Below are 15,677 nucleotides of genomic sequence, written 5' to 3'. Positions count from 1 at the left end.
TATAGCGATTCTTAGAATACAATACAATTCACCTTCAATCTTTATATTTGTATAGAACTTGCTATGTTTACCTCTCTCATTCGATTTCTTTAGGGTCTATACAAACGAATGTCCAATGAGAGCGTTCCATTTTCGTTATAGTAACTTAGGGTGAAAGCGGTCTGTTGAGCGGGGACTCAGTCAGGGAATGACGTTCGTTTGTCTCTTCAACAACCACCTCATCCTTTACCCTCCGTCTGCATCACATCAGCTTGTGCGAATTTGGATATTTTTAAGCCATTGCGAAACGTGTTAACGTACTGGTTAATACTTGCCCTCATCCCATATAATCTGACTCCCACCAGCCTCGTGCGACTGGGACCCTCCGAGTCCACCTGCCCCTCCCTCAACAATCACAACCACCATGTCACGCCATCGCGTAAAGGCTGTAGCCTACGATGATGACGATGACTTTGACGATGGATATGACTCTCCAGATCCCGAAGAACAAGAAGTTCTCGAACAGTGTACTGCAGAGGTGTTGAGCCAACTCCGTGCGGGGGTACCTTCTGTTACGGCAACGCGGGATGAAGTCCAGGAAGCACTATGGCATTATTATAACGATGTGGAGAAGTCTGTGAACTACTTGAGAAGTGAGTTTGACATGGCCGAGCAGATGGATGGACGGACGTTCCTGTTCAATACGACGAACCGATTTGGTGGCATGGGCGCTAATTGCGACGGCTTGGCTAGATAAGAAAGCCAAGGACATAAAGAAGGAGAGTGCGTCTGCTACGGCGGCGAAGACGAAAGGAAGTACAGGTAAGCAAAATCATATTTTGCTTTTTACAGCTTCCCTCATGGGCGGGCTCGTGTCTCCATCGGTATTCCCTTCATCGGGCATACGACGAGCCAAATGTTGGCACGATTTAGAAGCGCCTTCGCGATAGTGGTGAGTGTTACCGTCCCTCGTTTTTGACTAGTAAACTGACTCCATTGGAAGCTCAAGCATGTTCTAACAGGTTTTCAGTGCCTGCATACCCTATACCGTTTGATATGACTACTCAAGAACCGCCACACTTCTCCGCCGCAGACTTCTTCCGTGACTCGCCGTGGCTCAATGTCCCGGCGCATCGCAAGGCCGATATTCTCATAGAGCCGCTTTATCCTCGGCTTGGGCTGCTCGGTGGGGCTCCTGAATCTGGAGGGAAAGTTTCAAAGCTGGCTGCTTTGGCTGCTGCTCGTAAGAAAAAGGAGGGCGACAAGGCTTCACCTGCGCCTGCGCAAAGTACAGAGCCTGATAAGGCGCAGACGCCTCCAACTGAGCAAAAAAGTGCCTCTCTGTCTCTCCGTGAAAGGCTCGCTGGCAATGGAAAACTACAAAAGACCGATGGTGCTCAGTCACCTCGTCCTTTGGGAAAGTTGTCCCGCCTCGGGAGTCATTCGCCGCAGAAAAGGCCATCTCCAGAGCCAACCAAGCAGAATGGGGCGCTGCAGGTCAACCAAGTGACTGTACAAAAAGAGAGCCCTGCAGAGCCCCCGATGAGTAAGGAGGAGAACGAGCAGCCTGCTGCCAATATCCGCGCCTCTCCTTCTACATTTGCTAGCGCTATCGTTGGGGGTGCCACGCGACCAAAGATGACCGAGCCCAGCCCCTTGTACTCGAATTCTTTGGACCTTTTGACAATATACGGACAAAACCTTACTGAATCATTTGATTTCACAGGCCCAAGCCCAGATGATGTCGTCTTGAATGCACAGAGCTCTGCAAAAGGTTTGGCTATTCGGCGCAAAATCTAAGACCTTTCTCCCTAATAAACATGCAGGCTTCAAGTCGAAACAACCTGCTTCTAAGGCGGCTGATGATAAGAAAAACAAAACCGATCTGGCAGGTAGCATGAATGACCTAAGCGTCGCAGAGAAAGTGACTGTCAAGAGCAAGAACCTAGACGTTTTATCTGAGTATCAAAAATCGAAGCGGAAGAATGCCATGAACTTTGCAGTTATCGGTTTGTTTTCATCCATATTATCGTCACAAACATGAGACGTTAATAGTAGCTTAGGTCATGTCGACGCGGGAAAAAGCACGCTTATGGGTCGCTTACTGGCTGATCTAAAGGCAATAGATCAGCGTACCCTTGACAAGTATCGGCGAGAAGCTGAGAAGATAGGCAAAGGCTCCTTTGCCCTTGCCTGGGTGCTGGATCAGGGCTCCGAGGAGAGAGCACGCGGTGTCACCATCGATATCGCAACTAACAAGTTTGAGACAGGGAAGACGGTCTTCACAATTGTAGATGCTCCTGGTCACCGAGATTTCGTGCCGAACATGATAGCTGGCGCTAGCCAGGCCGATTTCGCCGTTCTCGTTATTGACTCTAGCACCGGAAACTTCGAGTCCGGCTTGAGGGGTCAAACTAAGGAGCATGCTTTACTGGTGCGGAGTATGGGTGTTCAAAGGATCATCGTGGCTGTGAATAAAATGGACTCCGTACAATGGAACAAAGACCGATACGAAGAGATCGAGCAGCAGGTTTCATCTTTCTTGACCACTGCGGGGTTCCAAGCCAAGAATATTGCCTTTGTGCCATGCTCAGGTATAAGTGGAGATAATGTCACCAAGCGAAGCGAGGACCCAAATGTGTCGTGGTATACGGGTCACACCCTGATCGAGGAACTTGAGGCTACAGAGCCCTACTGTCATGCCCTCGACAAGCCGTTGCGAATGACCATTGGTGATGTCTTCCGTGGGAGCGTGCAAAACCCCCTTTCGATCTCTGGCCGCATTGATTCTGGTAGCTTGCAAGTGGGTGACCAAATTCTCACAATGCCTAGCGGCGAGACGGCAGCTATTCGAAGTTTGGAAGTGGATGGGGAACCAAGCGACTGGGCTGTAGGAGGCCAGAATGTTGTCCTCAACCTTGCAAACATCGATCCTATCCACCTGCGTTCTGGCGATGTGATCTGTCGTGCTTCTGCGCCAATCCCCAATATAACCTCATTCACAGCCAAGGTGCTAGCATTTGAGCATCTGACGCCCAGTATGGTAGATATTCATCGGGGACGCCTTCACGTACCTGGACGGATCAGTCGACTGGTTGCTACGCTGGATAAAGGCTCTGGTACCGCCATCAAGAAGAAGCCCAAGATTATTGCGCCGGGAGCAGTGGCACGCATTATTGTGGAAATGGATCAAGCTGTGCCTCTAGAAGCACCCACAAGAATTGTTCTTCGGTCTGGAGGTGACACAGTAGCAGCCGGGTTGTTGGAATAAGTGATCTTTGTGCAGGTTTGACCTGCGCTCAAGTCGATATATTGTGATTAAAGACCTATATATACGTACTTTTGGAAATCAAGACCACAATTACTGTGTATCATCGTTGCGAGATTGGTCGTTGCCACTGCCAAGCAGATAGGAAGCCCAAAAAAGAAACATAGGGCTACAATGCAATGTTCTAGCAAGAGCCTATTGTTCATATCTCTATGCCAATAGATGCCCCCCAAAACACTATGAATTGTACAGAAACCACGGGAGCATCTTCAGCTTTTACGGAGAAATAGCTCGGAGAATTGTAATACCACACAATATCAAAAGGTGGAGTAAATGACATAAAACCATTGAGGGGAAGACACAATGGTTTCTCAAAGTTCGCAACTAATGTTGTATTTTATGTACGTATAGTAATTTTTCAATCTTGTCCGGGCAGTTGCCTTAGGACTCAGCTAGGGATTAGTAATGCCACCGTGATAATTCCTGTGCCATCTCGCCATATGTTATTCCACACCCACTTCGCCCCTAGAACTGTGAGGCAAGTAGTCGTCTTGGATAACAGCTACTCCTATTCTTTGGTACGTGCCTGGAGACGTGCAGGCGAAAACAAAGGTGTAGTAAACCCTTCGCTTTGCTAGTACTTCACGCCCTCCAAACTTCTTATACCATATGTGCTTGTTGTTTCATAGTATTGCTCCAGCCTCGCTTCCAAGCCAACGATCGGCAAGGGTTTGTCCCCCAGGAACGTGAGATCTAGCTTCGTGTATCGCTCAAAGACTCCTTCGTATATGATGCTCGGGAGTATTTTATGAAGCCTCGTGGCCCCATTTGGGAAATGAGAGTCGCTTAGCATGCTTAAACTTCGGAATATTGTTTCCAGACTTTCGCAGCGAATCAGAGATCCTCACTCCCAAAACACTTATGTCGCAGTAAAGTGGATTATCCGAGGGGACAAGGCTCGCTCCTGAAACACCCACCCCGTTGATTTAGAGCCCTCGTTCTTATCAGCTTCAAAATCATTGGGAGCCGAGCTAACAATAAGGTCGGCCTGGGTGTCTGAGAGCCTGGCAGCCTCTTTGTTCGTCCGCAAGGAAAACAAGCTCAAGTGCCAGTCTTTCGCAGATGTCGACGCAATTGTGAGGAAGGAAGACGCATAATACTGCTCCATCCGCCGAGATTTGGAAAACCAGTCCTCTTCGCTATCTTAGATTTACACAGCGAGTTGATCCAAGCGTACTTGATTCCTAACCTTTGGGCTATATGAGTAGCATCTTAGAACTTTTCGGTAGAGTGTTAAACAAGATTCTTTCCGTCAGTTTGCAATGCTGCCTCGTGTGGCGAGGAATCGGTCATCCCTTTCTCCCCAGCGGTGTGAGAGGGCGATATATCTTCCTCGTTCACCCTTTTCCAGTTCAGACAGGTGCAATTCGGGAGGATATGTTGAATTGAGGATTTCAAACAACCGGGTCGGAAGTTCTGTTGCACTACTCAAAGAGGATCCATGCTGACGGTGATCACTATCGCAATCCTGAAGCCAGCTGGACATCAAATGGAATTACAGATCACTTTTTGGCTCAGGAAGGGTTGCGAAACCCACATAAATCCCCAAGTGTGCTACTTCTGATCCAAGATCTGCGCATAATCTCAACGAGATCTGTAGCCCCTTGGACCTTCAGCCCCCTTGGTGTAATGGAAAGAGACAATCTCTGGAGGAGGCTGCTTTTAGACTATGGGAAAGACTTACGGATCGTTTTGCATGATCTACATGACGTGGAAGATTGCACAAGCTCGTAAGGGTCTTTATGGGAAGCTTTTGCCTCATGGTCTTTCAACAGGCTGGTAACAGGGAGGGTTCGGTATGCCGCATATAGTTTGGACGAACTCGGGGCGCTCTCAGCCCTAGCTTTGCAACTTTTTCGACGAAAGGAGATGAGAAGCGGATGATAATTATGGAAGAGATCTCTCAGACAAGGAAAAGTCGACCCATCTTTCTGAGACTAAGTTCTTCTCAATACCGGTGGAAATAGGGTTGTCACCCAGAATCTGTAGGACAATGATTTCTACGAAAATCTAATAGAAAAGGTCAAGAACTTCCTGAAAGATGGCAAAGAGAGTAATGAAGACCCAAGCTAGACGCCGAAATTCAAATTCCCAGAGGACCCCCGAAAGAAAGTGAACAAGAGGGACAATACGGCAGCACTGCGTAGTTGAGGATTTCCGAGCAATGGTCCAGATAAACATAAATAGGATATATCTATAATTCAACCTACTACTAAACTGTCACAGCCAAAAATCAAGGATCGTAAATAAAAACACACTTCCAATCGATGCCCGGTGTCATGGTTGCAACTCAATGGTCGGATTCTTTGTTAAGAATGGAGTGGATCACATTGAATAGGCGAAGAAAGCCACAACTGAAGATTTGGAACGTCTGCGTAAGGCTCTTATAATCAAAATGAAGCATTGCAAGAGTCCGAGGAAGAAAGGTCAGCTGAACCCTTATACTCGTCCGAGGCTGAGGATCGTCAACAACCTCCTTGCTAGCCAATCAGCGGTAGGGGACGTATGCAGCGATGCCCTAAGTTCTTTACTGAATACAACTACCAATAGTCAGGAAGAACAAACAAAGAAACAGTACAGTCAACACTTTATACTACTGCTGTTGGCTCGGATATGTTGTCATTAAAAATGCAGGAGGGATCAATACCTCAAGTCTTCTTTTCTTTTGGCAAAATAGCATATTCCCATGTCACGGAAGATTCTGACATATTCAATGAACATGTCTTGATATTGCTTTTTCTGCACCTACAATCCCAAGAAATACAATGGGCTGGATATCAGCTACGAGCTGAGGTTGTTGTACTTTAGGTATATACTATTGATTCGCTAATTCACATTCTGCCACGTATCCTCCCCTATCTGTCTTAAGAAGCCAGAACCATAGCTTATTACAGGCCTCAAATCCGAAGCGACCTTGACGTAAATATACGGCAGATCCCCCGCCTCCTCATCCTATTTGCGTATCTATGGACCTGCGCTTTTCTGTATTTAAGCCATAATAGTCATATACAGAAGTACGTGTCACCTTTGGTATTTTCAAGTAATTGGCTGCAGGTACTGTACTTCGAAAATTATATAGGAAGTTTTTAAATATCTATACACATACCTCATGATATATATAACGAAATTGCAAAATCGAGTATTGCAGTAAATTTCAACTACATTCGTAACATTACAACGTTTTGACTATCTACCATGATCCTCCGGGATGCGTTGAAGCCCATGGCAATATCAACCAATTGGAGAATTACGCTGGGAGGAGCCCCGTAGCTCCCGACCTATGATGGGGGGTAGCAGTACGTGTGATTGTAGACCTGCATGGGAGATTTATATGAACCTGGTTCTCGCGATCTATTTATACCATGGCTTCCAACCCGACCCCCTAGATTCATCTCATTTTCTCTAATTTTCTGCTAATAAGCCAACATTCTACATCATTATGGGCTCAATTCAGCCAACCTCTGACCCTATACCCCCCACTCAGACGGTAGCCCTGGTCTCTGAGCTAGGTGGGGAAGTCGAGTTCCGTGATGGATATCCCGTTCCTACTCCAGGACAGAACGAAGTCCTAGCAAAGGTTCTGTACACTGGGGTCTGCCAGAGTGGCATGTATCCCCTCTGAGATTTATAGGAAGCTAGTTAATGCGAAAGTGTACACAGATGCTAATGTGCCATAGACTTACATACGAAGAACGGCACCGCAGCTGGTCCGTCTGGTGACCCCATAACTAAGATCAAAATGCCCCATGTTGGCGGACACGAAGGTGTCGGCCGGATCGTGGCCTTTGGGCCTGGATGTGGTTCCCATTTGAAGGTCGGGGGCCTCGTGGGAATCCGGTTTTCGAGCCGGATCTGCCGCAGATGTGAATTCTGTCTCGCAGGAACGGAGCAATACTGTGTCAAGAGCACTAATCATTTGCACCATGAGGATGGAAGTTTCCAAGAGTATATTGCGCTCGACGCGGATTATTTGACGATTTTGCCGGATGATGTTGATCCGGCGGTTATTGGGCCGGTGCTATGTGCAGGTGTTACGGCCTATAAGGTTGTGGCTGTACTCATTGTTGCTTTCCCTTGGAGATGCTAATTCCACATGTAGGCGGTACTGAATGCAAATGTTAAAGCGGGACACTGGCTGGTAGTCGTTGGGGCTGGAGGTGGACTTGGACATTTGGCTGGTGAGCTATCGCGACTGACTCATAGGCATTAGACTGCTGGTACTAAGCGGAGCAGTCCAATATGCAAAAGCCCAAGGAGCGCTGGTCATTGGCGTTGATGTTGCGGACAAACGAGACTTTATCCTTAACCTTGGAGCTACTGAATTTATTGATTTTACCTCCACGGACCCTGTCCAGCGTGTTCACGAAATCACCGGACTTGGGGCACATGCAGTTGTCGTTACCGCAGGAAGCGCAAAAGCCTTTGCTCACGCGTGCGAGATGCTGCGTGTTGGCGGTGCGCTGAGCTGCGTTGGGATCCCTCCAGGTCGGCCGGCGTTGGAAACACCTATCTGCACCATTGTGATCAAAGGACTTAGGATTACAGGGAATCTTGTAGGTTCATTGAAGGAATGCATGGAGGCTGTCGATCTGGTTCGCCGAGGCGTGGTAAAGCCAGAGATCAAAGTCCGCAAGTTCAGAGAGTTGCCTCAGGTGTATGAGGAGATGGAGAAGGGTGATATTGCAGGAAGAATTGTGCTACAGATATCAGAGTAGCTGTGCCTATCATCCCCGATGAGAGAAATTTGTGTGTCCAGCTATATCACTAGCTTTCCAACCAGAGTCATTCGTGTACTGAAATAATCCGTATCGTATACTGAAAGGTCCAGGTATTCATTCATAGCGCCCTCGTCGTCCGCTGTTCCTCCATCATGGAATTTCAACAACCGAGCAGGTGCTGTCACCAGAGCTTCAGCTGTCTTCGCATGTAACATAGACTTGAGCATAGAGTCTTGTTCTAGGAACGGCAGCAGCTTTTGATACAAAGCATGCAGAAAGTCCTGGGGCCCCAATCGAAAGGCATAAGACGAAATCGACGGCGTACATAACACAATATCAGCAAGTGAGTTTGTAACTTCAAAGCACTTCAACAACTGTCTCCTCGTTACTAGAGCTGTCCGAACTCAATGAAGCCAACGTACCTGATCACGACCCAGAGGCAACAAATCAGACTCGGAGAACCCCTGCAACGAATATAAGAGATCTCGACTGACAAGTACCGGAAACCTGAATGTAAGCAGCTCAGCGTTTGACTTGGAGGACAGCATTTGCCGAGACAATGCTTCCTGCCAGATAATAGTCCTCATCCATTCCTTCGTAATGCAGTAATCCGCCATACGGGCTGAAGCCCTGCCACCCTCACCTAGCGAGAGCATGGACAGTGCTGCCTCCGTCTCGGTCAGACAATCCGCAGAGATAGCACCCGGGCCATAATTGCCAATACCCCTCTTGAGCGAGACGCCGTCGAAAGCCGCAAAAAGCCTAGCCAGCTCCAACAAGCCTTGAACATGATCATTGTCCGCCATGTGTCCCCCGTCCGGCAACCGAATCATATCCGTATACGACGGCACAAGACCAAGGTGCATTGCATAGCCCCTACGTAAAATATATCAGTACACCATCACCCAGCCCAAAAAGCAAACTCACCTCTCCGAAATCCAAAGCAAAGTAAACAAAATCTCCCCATTAACAATAACCTCATCCCACTGCCGTTCCTCATCCCCATCCCACTCATCCAACCCCAGCAACCTCGCCCCCGACATAGCCTCCTGGATAAACCTCATCGCCAACCCCCGCCTATTAATCTTCGCATAATAAACGTGCAAGAAAAATGAAACAAGAACACCCTTTACATCTAGATCCCCCCTAGAACAACATCCCTCCCGCAACCGCAAAGACTGCCCTACCATATCACCACCCTCAAACCCACCCACCAGCCCAAGCTCCAACTGCACCATCGTCGCCGCACAAACCGCCGCAGCAAGACAATACGTCCCCACTTCCGTCTCCGTCTGACCACACCCAAGCCGTCCCACAAGAACCCCGACATCAACAACCGGCCAAACCCTAAACGACGAATCCTGATAAAGCCGCAACACCGTCTCCAGAACCGATATTGGGACTGTTATTGTTGACTTCGCCTCGCCATCGGCTTTACCTTCAGCAACCCCGTCCATAGAAGCGGGCACATCCGTCCCTGGAAGGGTGCTATGTGTCTGGCGTTGGACCCTGTAGCGTCGGACTTTGGGCCCGCGCCTACGGACCGGTTTGAGGTACGTGCACTTCACCTGTTTGGGGGCGCTGCGGCAGGTGTCGCAGGGTTGGGCGCCGCTGCATTTTACTTTTCGGGTGATGCATTCGTCGCAGGCTCGTTTTGTGGGTTTCGAGCGCATGCTTAGAGGGTGGATTTGATGGGGAGAGATTGGCTGGATTGGGTTGGATTTGTTGTTGGATGGATGCGGAGCGTGAGGGGAAAGTTGAGGTGAGGCACGTCACTGGATTGGATGGATCATCTGATTTAATGGACCGTGGCTTGGAGTTGGTATTTCACTTGAAAGGTCATATCTAGGGATAGTGTTCTATGCTCTTTTCTTTGCTCATAGAGGTGATTATATTGGTGGATTAATCGTTCTGTCAAAGGTATAAGTTGGGGCTTAGTAGTAGACTAGCTCATCGTTATATATTTGATACATAAATACGTAGATAACATAATGTTTCTTTGCGTAAATACCACTATTTCTTAAAATCCTGGAATACAATACCATATTATAACTTTTTGTCTCCAGCTCAGATCCTGTCGGCCTCTAATTCTATCTACTACTGTGGCGGCCGATGGGCCCGACAAATACCGACAACATTCCGGCAGCCCGTTTTCTTATTAATAATTGTCATAGTATAACTAATTGATATGAAATATTCTAGGGAATTACTCTCTTATATGCCATCTTCTTTTACTGACTACGAACCAGTAAGTGCCAGGTCTGCACTGCATAAATACTCGCTAGCAGCCCCCATATCCAACGAGTCAGAAAGGGCACTCATTCTGTTCAGCAAACACGATCATCACTCGCAATATTATCCAGCATGTCTCTCGCTCAGAAAGCGCTTATTGTGTCAGATATCGGCAAGCCTGTCACTCTAGTAAGTGACTGGCCTATCCCCGAGCCAAGCACAAACCAGGTGCAGGTGAGAGTGACCGTTGCCGGCCTCAATCCTCACGACGCAAAGAGCCGAGATTGGGGCCTCTTCATTCTTCGAGATCTTTCCCCCGTCACAAAGCTGGACCAGGACCCAGGGGCAACTGATCTTCCGTCCGTCCTTAGCAACGACGTCGTCGGGAGGGTCACAAAACTGGGCCCAGGCGTCACCGACCTTGCGGTCGGCGACCGCATCGTGTATCAACCATCATTCGCGCCGGGCTCGACGCAGAATGGCTTGCAAGAATACGCCATCGCGGATCTAAGCGCTCTGGCTAAGATTCCGGATTCCATTACGGACGACGAGGCAGCTACGTTGCCGACCAACATCTTTCCGCCGTTAGTGGCTCTGTTCGAAACATTGCAGATCCCTGCGCCGTGGTCGTCGGCCGCGAAGGATTTTGACTACACCAATGCGACAATTCTGATCGTCGGGGGAGGCTCCAACTGCGGGCAATTTGGGGTCCAGCTGGCCAAGCTCGCGGGCATTGGCCGCATCGTGGTGGTGGGTGGCGACCCGACCAAGTTGAAGTCATTTGGGGCCATGCATGTCATCGACCGGCACGCTGGATACGAGACTGTACTTGCCAACGTTCGTGATATAATCGGCGACGATCTGGTGTACGCCTATGACGCTATCAGTCCTCCAGAGGGCCAGTTGCTCGCGCTAAATGCGCTATCAAGCTGCAAGAGAGGCGCGCTGGCCCGCCTATTACCTCTTGGTACGGTTGATGAGTCCAAGGTCCTGGGAAAGCGAGCAGGATTCGATGTACGTGATGTATTTGGCAGCTCGCATGCGTATCCTGAGCTTGCGGCCGCTTTTTGGTCACGGGTCCCTCGCTATCTCGAAGCTGGTCAAATCAAGCCACTGGCTTATGTGGTGAAGGAGGGATTGCTGGCTGGCAATGTTAACGACGTGCTAGATGCCTATAAACATGGGAAGAGGGTTACTAAGACCCACATTCATTTTTAAGTGATGTACTTGTATATTCAAGCGACCACTAGGTATTTGATGGCCATGGTGTAAGAACCAGGTAGCCGAATCCCAACTCGATAATTTCTTTCTTTCTCTCTTTCTTTCTTTCTTTCTCTCTTTCTTTCTTTCTTTCTCTCTTTCTTTCTTTCTTTCTTTTTCTTTTTCTTTTTTTTTTTTTTTTTTTAATCCTACCATCTATCACTCAGGCCCTAGAACTTGAATCTAAATCTGTTGGAAGCTAGCAGCTCACCATCTAGTAGGGGTTACCAGCTAGGTATCATTCTAGGTCTCAGTCATGAGAAGCAACCCATTGGTGCCGAAGTTTGTCCAGATAGAGCTGGAGTTCGTTTACAGCGCTCTCTGACCAAGGACGGTCTCCATCATATGGTCGAAGACGCATATGCTCCATCGAAGCACGCACTACATAGATGTGAATCGGAGATGTATCATTGGTCCCATCTGAAGGTAGACTACTGTAATGCCATTTCGCCATATCGATAACCATCGTCGTAGCTGTATCGAGTGCCGCTAGCGAACTCTTCTTCCATTCCTCCAGGGATCTCAGATTGGCAGAAATGACCTGTTGTGGTATGTTAAAGACGTGCCCATGTAGCGTGAACAATGCTCTGTATTGAATCAGGACGTGGCACTCGCGTAAGAGAGGGGAGAGAAAGAGAAAGCACTGAAATATTGGGTGAGTTTACCTGACTGCCACTGCTAGCGCTGTGCAATAAGACCACGCTTTATCTGGGCTATGGGTTAAAATAAGGGCTAGAAATGACTGGGTAGTCCTGTCCAGACTTTCAAGCAGAGGCAGCCTGCTGTTAAGATCTGGTATGACCAAGCCTCTTAATACTTGGTCCAAGAGGCAAGATGCTTGAGCTGCGCGGCCGAAGCCACCAACGCTTGTTGAGGTTAAACATGAGACGGGAATATCGGGTATAGAATCTGGACTAAGAAGATCCTCCCGATCAAGTATATCGCGGTCGATTGGTAGCCGAGTGTCCCCGGAAGGTAAAATAGTAGCCATTGGTGGCCCAAAGTCACCTGCATCACAAATAAAGGCTCTGGAACGCGCAATATTGTGTCAGTCAATCGATGCCCTTGCTGGATTACATAGAAATACTTACCGTTCGGAGATGACAATGCCCCACCACGTGTTTCCAGCTTCTTCGACTTCTAGCCTGGAGCCACCATCCATGTTATGGCGTCTGCTGTTGTGGATACGAGCAGCATAGGCCATTCGCGCACAGCCCGCAATCGTGACCAATGCGACTTCTGGCCTCCCGTTTGCATATTCATATGTAGCTAGCAAGAGGCTAGCCTGTATCAGACGGATCGAAGGCTGCTGCAAATATCCCTGGACCTGTGCGAGGAGTGCCTTTGTGGCGAGATACAGAGACTGTCGGTCGATATTAGGTTTGTCTCCTTCTCGTGGAGGCCGGTCAGAGCTTGGGAGGTATGCAATTAAGCAGATAGTTAGAAGCAAAACCGAAGAGTCAGCACTAGGGGATGCTCCCGTCGCGATGAGGTTGCTCTGGAAGCGCGTACGGGAAATGATGGGGAGATGGCCGTGGAAGTCCCGGAAATAGCGAGCCGTAAGGTCATCCACAAATTTGCCAGTCGAACGAATGATTTTTTGGACCTCGATGTGAACGCCGTCCCTGATACTTTTGTCAGCATGGCGTGCGGCGGCAAACGCTTCCGGAACTCATGGCAGATTATCCCGGGGTTGGGCTAGATACTGACAGGCACTCAAACACTGGACGGTATAAAGTGGTCCTTTTATTCACAGGCCCCGGAAGAATCGTGCTGGGTGGCGCCAGATCGCCAACTGTCTCACGGTGTATTGCCGATGGATGCCATGAGCCGTCGGTGTTCCGGGTGGCATAAACACGTCGGCGAGGAACTGGAACGTAGCAGCAACTAAGACCTTTCCTGTGCGCCCGGTCCTAAGTATTATTCGAGTTCGTACAGCATACCCAGGGGACTTACAGTATACAATAGCTACATGAAGGAAAACCCTTGTCGCATTTCTTCTTACGAGTCTTGCAGCTGAGGCACGCTTGCGTGGGGCGGGTCCGATGGGCGTCGGCCGCCATTGTAGGGCCTTAATGAGATGGTAGCACTTGTAAAACTGCTTGGGATAGACTCTACTATGTGGAGTTGAAATTATAGGAAGATCATGACGAGGCATATGATAAACGAGGAAGAGAAGTTGTAGCTGTCGGCCCATCGGACCCGCGGCGGAGTTTGTCGGGAACGGATTTATCAATTCAGATCCACCCTCGATAGAACTATTAAAAAGAATATTTTTGATTGTTAGTAAGAGTAAGCAAAAGAATCCTGCCATGTTTTGTAGAACTTCCGACATGTAGCGGGGAGATTATGATCGCGTACGTATTGCTAAGACGGTATACAAAGTCTACCTAAGCCAGATACGGCAGGGAAGAAGAGAACGAAGATCTTGCAGTGTTGGTTAATACTTGGATAGTCGCTAGAAAATTCTCACGTTTTCTGAAATTCCTATAGAGTATCAAGAAGCGACGCCCTATCCCATTAAAGTGGCCTCGTCAGTTGCATGGCCAAAGACAATAATAATATTGCCCCCGTATCTTGATGGCCACTATCCCATATGTCCCTATTTCATTGGCCCATTGCTCGTGTCACTTGACGAAGTGGAACCCCACTGATCATATAGTACTTCGAACTTCATCCTAGATGCGATGCTTCTTCACTGCTCCAAGCGAAAGGACCCGTCCCTCGAAAATGCCTTCTTTCGCTTCCCTTCTGGTGAACCATCATCTCCATGGTAACTGTGACCAGCTCAGATAGCCTTCTGATCTCTTACAGTATATCATTGATTGACTCGCTGATATACCTTGCGTGATAGAGTCTGAGGCTATCCCGTATTGCGATTCATATCGGATGTAATAACTCGGACGGATTTTAGGCTGTATCCATTCCTCTATTGGTGATCAAGCTCTATGATAGACCATCCGATAGCTTTGTCGGCAGGCAGCATTCTGTCGTGGACGAATATACATAAATCAGGTGTCAGTCATGACAGATGATACATCGCTGTTGAATCTGTGAGAGACCGCAAAAAGCTGAGCAGTGAACCCAATTATGAAACATAGGCTTGCCAAAAAGAAAACAGAAAAAGGAAAAAAGGAAAAGGAAAAAAGAAGAGAAGAGAAAAGAAGAGAAGAGAAGAGAAGAGAAGAGAAAAGAATTAGAAAAAGAAAGTGGCCTCGTTATCGGGAACAAACTCGAACCGATAGCAAAGTGTCAATATGAGGGATTATGCTCTAGATAATCTGCGAACTTTTCTCACTGCCCTTGTCATCATTCATCATATGACCATATTCTATGGTGATTCTGGACATGGACCGTCGCGCTCCTTGTGTTTCCCCGCATCGTCGTCCCTGGCTTTGATAGCATTCAATGCACTCAACCAGATTTAAGGGTCTTTTCTTCTATCTATCGGGGCGATCTTCCCAAGTCAGCCTCGATCGAGCCTCAGTAGGGCCCGAAACCAGAAGGCAGAACAAATTCGTTTCATAAAAGGTCGGTTTTTAAGGAACTTAACTCTCCGTATCTATTGCCCGCAACCCCGGGCCCCTGTCCGATGCACAGGACGTCAGTCTAGGCAGTGTAGCGCGCAGCAATGGGAACCAAAAAAGACAGAGTCCCAGACCACCGACAAGTCCTAGAAGCAATTGTTCACGCGGACGGTCTATTCATCGCAACTCCAGTATACAGTCTCTAACCAGCCGGGTTTCTAAAAGCCGTCGTGGACCGCATCCTGGGTCCGTTCATGGGTGCGGCATTCGTGCAACGGGTGCTAGGGGGTCAACGCCGCGGAGATCCCGAGTTCGCAGGGATCCAGGTGGATAAGCGGATTTTCAAGCCGCGGGTAGTGGGATTCATGGCGGTTTTCCGGCTCGAGACTTAGAGATCAGATTACGATAGCGCCGCCGATGCTGCATCAGTTTGTGTGCTAGTTGCATGCGAAGGTGGTGGACCAGGTAGTTCTCGACGGGTGTGTGAATCCGGGGGCGGTAGTGTTGAATGGTGATCGGGTGAATGAAAGAGCATGGCAGGTAGGAGATCATGTTGCAAGCCAGACTGGTAAGTCCTTCGATGAGGCGAGGTATCTGAGTCCAAGAAGGGAGGGAGATTGTTCCTATTGCCAT

General features: G+C 48.6%; 6 protein-coding genes across 6 annotated transcripts; 3 read left to right on the top strand and 3 right to left on the bottom strand.

Annotated features, from left to right (window-relative positions):
* Positions 1-219: 219 nt before the first annotated feature.
* BDW43DRAFT_271262 (putative translation elongation factor EF-1 subunit) lies at positions 220-3,582 on the top strand. The gene is made up of 5 exons (XM_032041406.1): positions 220-632; positions 733-801; positions 1,010-1,753; positions 1,806-1,988; positions 2,043-3,582. Exons 1-5 carry the CDS (start codon positions 404-406, stop codon positions 3,248-3,250), a joined length of 2,433 nt encoding a protein of 810 aa, XP_031902036.1. The 5' UTR covers positions 220-403; the 3' UTR covers positions 3,251-3,582.
* Positions 3,583-3,848: 266 nt separating this feature from the next.
* On the bottom strand, positions 3,849-4,447 carry BDW43DRAFT_271252 (uncharacterized protein). The gene has a single exon (XM_032041405.1). It carries the CDS (start codon positions 4,413-4,415, stop codon positions 4,167-4,169), a length of 249 nt encoding a protein of 82 aa, XP_031902035.1. The 5' UTR covers positions 4,416-4,447; the 3' UTR covers positions 3,849-4,166.
* Positions 4,448-6,746: 2,299 nt separating this feature from the next.
* On the top strand, positions 6,747-8,022 carry BDW43DRAFT_299127 (zinc-dependent alcohol dehydrogenase; the record flags this gene model as incomplete). The annotated part of the gene is made up of 4 exons (XM_032044679.1): positions 6,747-6,912; positions 6,985-7,352; positions 7,407-7,485; positions 7,541-8,022. 4 exons carry the CDS (start codon positions 6,747-6,749, stop codon positions 8,020-8,022), a joined length of 1,095 nt encoding a protein of 364 aa, XP_031902034.1.
* On the bottom strand, positions 7,880-9,907 carry BDW43DRAFT_41997 (putative C6 transcription factor). The gene is made up of 3 exons (XM_032050035.1): positions 8,953-9,907; positions 8,448-8,901; positions 7,880-8,399 (listed from the first exon to the last, which is right to left on the bottom strand). Exons 1-3 carry the CDS (start codon positions 9,696-9,698, stop codon positions 8,064-8,066), a joined length of 1,536 nt encoding a protein of 511 aa, XP_031902033.1. The 5' UTR covers positions 9,699-9,907; the 3' UTR covers positions 7,880-8,063.
* Positions 9,908-10,389: 482 nt separating this feature from the next.
* On the top strand, positions 10,390-11,475 carry BDW43DRAFT_309568 (zinc-binding alcohol dehydrogenase family protein; the record flags this gene model as incomplete). The annotated part of the gene is made up of 1 exon (XM_032046730.1): positions 10,390-11,475. The coding sequence occupies one exon, from the start codon at positions 10,390-10,392 to the stop codon at positions 11,473-11,475; it is 1,086 nt and encodes a 361-aa protein (XP_031902032.1).
* A 195-nt stretch (positions 11,476-11,670) lies between these two features.
* BDW43DRAFT_271247 (uncharacterized protein) lies at positions 11,671-13,765 on the bottom strand. The gene is made up of 5 exons (XM_032041404.1): positions 13,474-13,765; positions 13,228-13,416; positions 12,609-13,142; positions 12,183-12,545; positions 11,671-12,104 (listed from the first exon to the last, which is right to left on the bottom strand). Exons 1-5 carry the CDS (start codon positions 13,578-13,580, stop codon positions 11,768-11,770), a joined length of 1,530 nt encoding a protein of 509 aa, XP_031902031.1. The 5' UTR covers positions 13,581-13,765; the 3' UTR covers positions 11,671-11,767.
* Positions 13,766-15,677: the final 1,912 nt, after the last annotated feature.

Source organism: Aspergillus alliaceus, assembly GCF_009176365.1.
Source record: "Aspergillus alliaceus strain CBS 536.65 unplaced genomic scaffold BDW43scaffold_13, whole genome shotgun sequence".
Classification (NCBI taxonomy): Eukaryota; Fungi; Ascomycota; class Eurotiomycetes; order Eurotiales; family Aspergillaceae; genus Aspergillus; species Aspergillus alliaceus.
The sequence above is the reverse complement of the archived record's forward strand: the minus strand, read 5'-3'. Positions and strand labels throughout refer to the sequence as shown.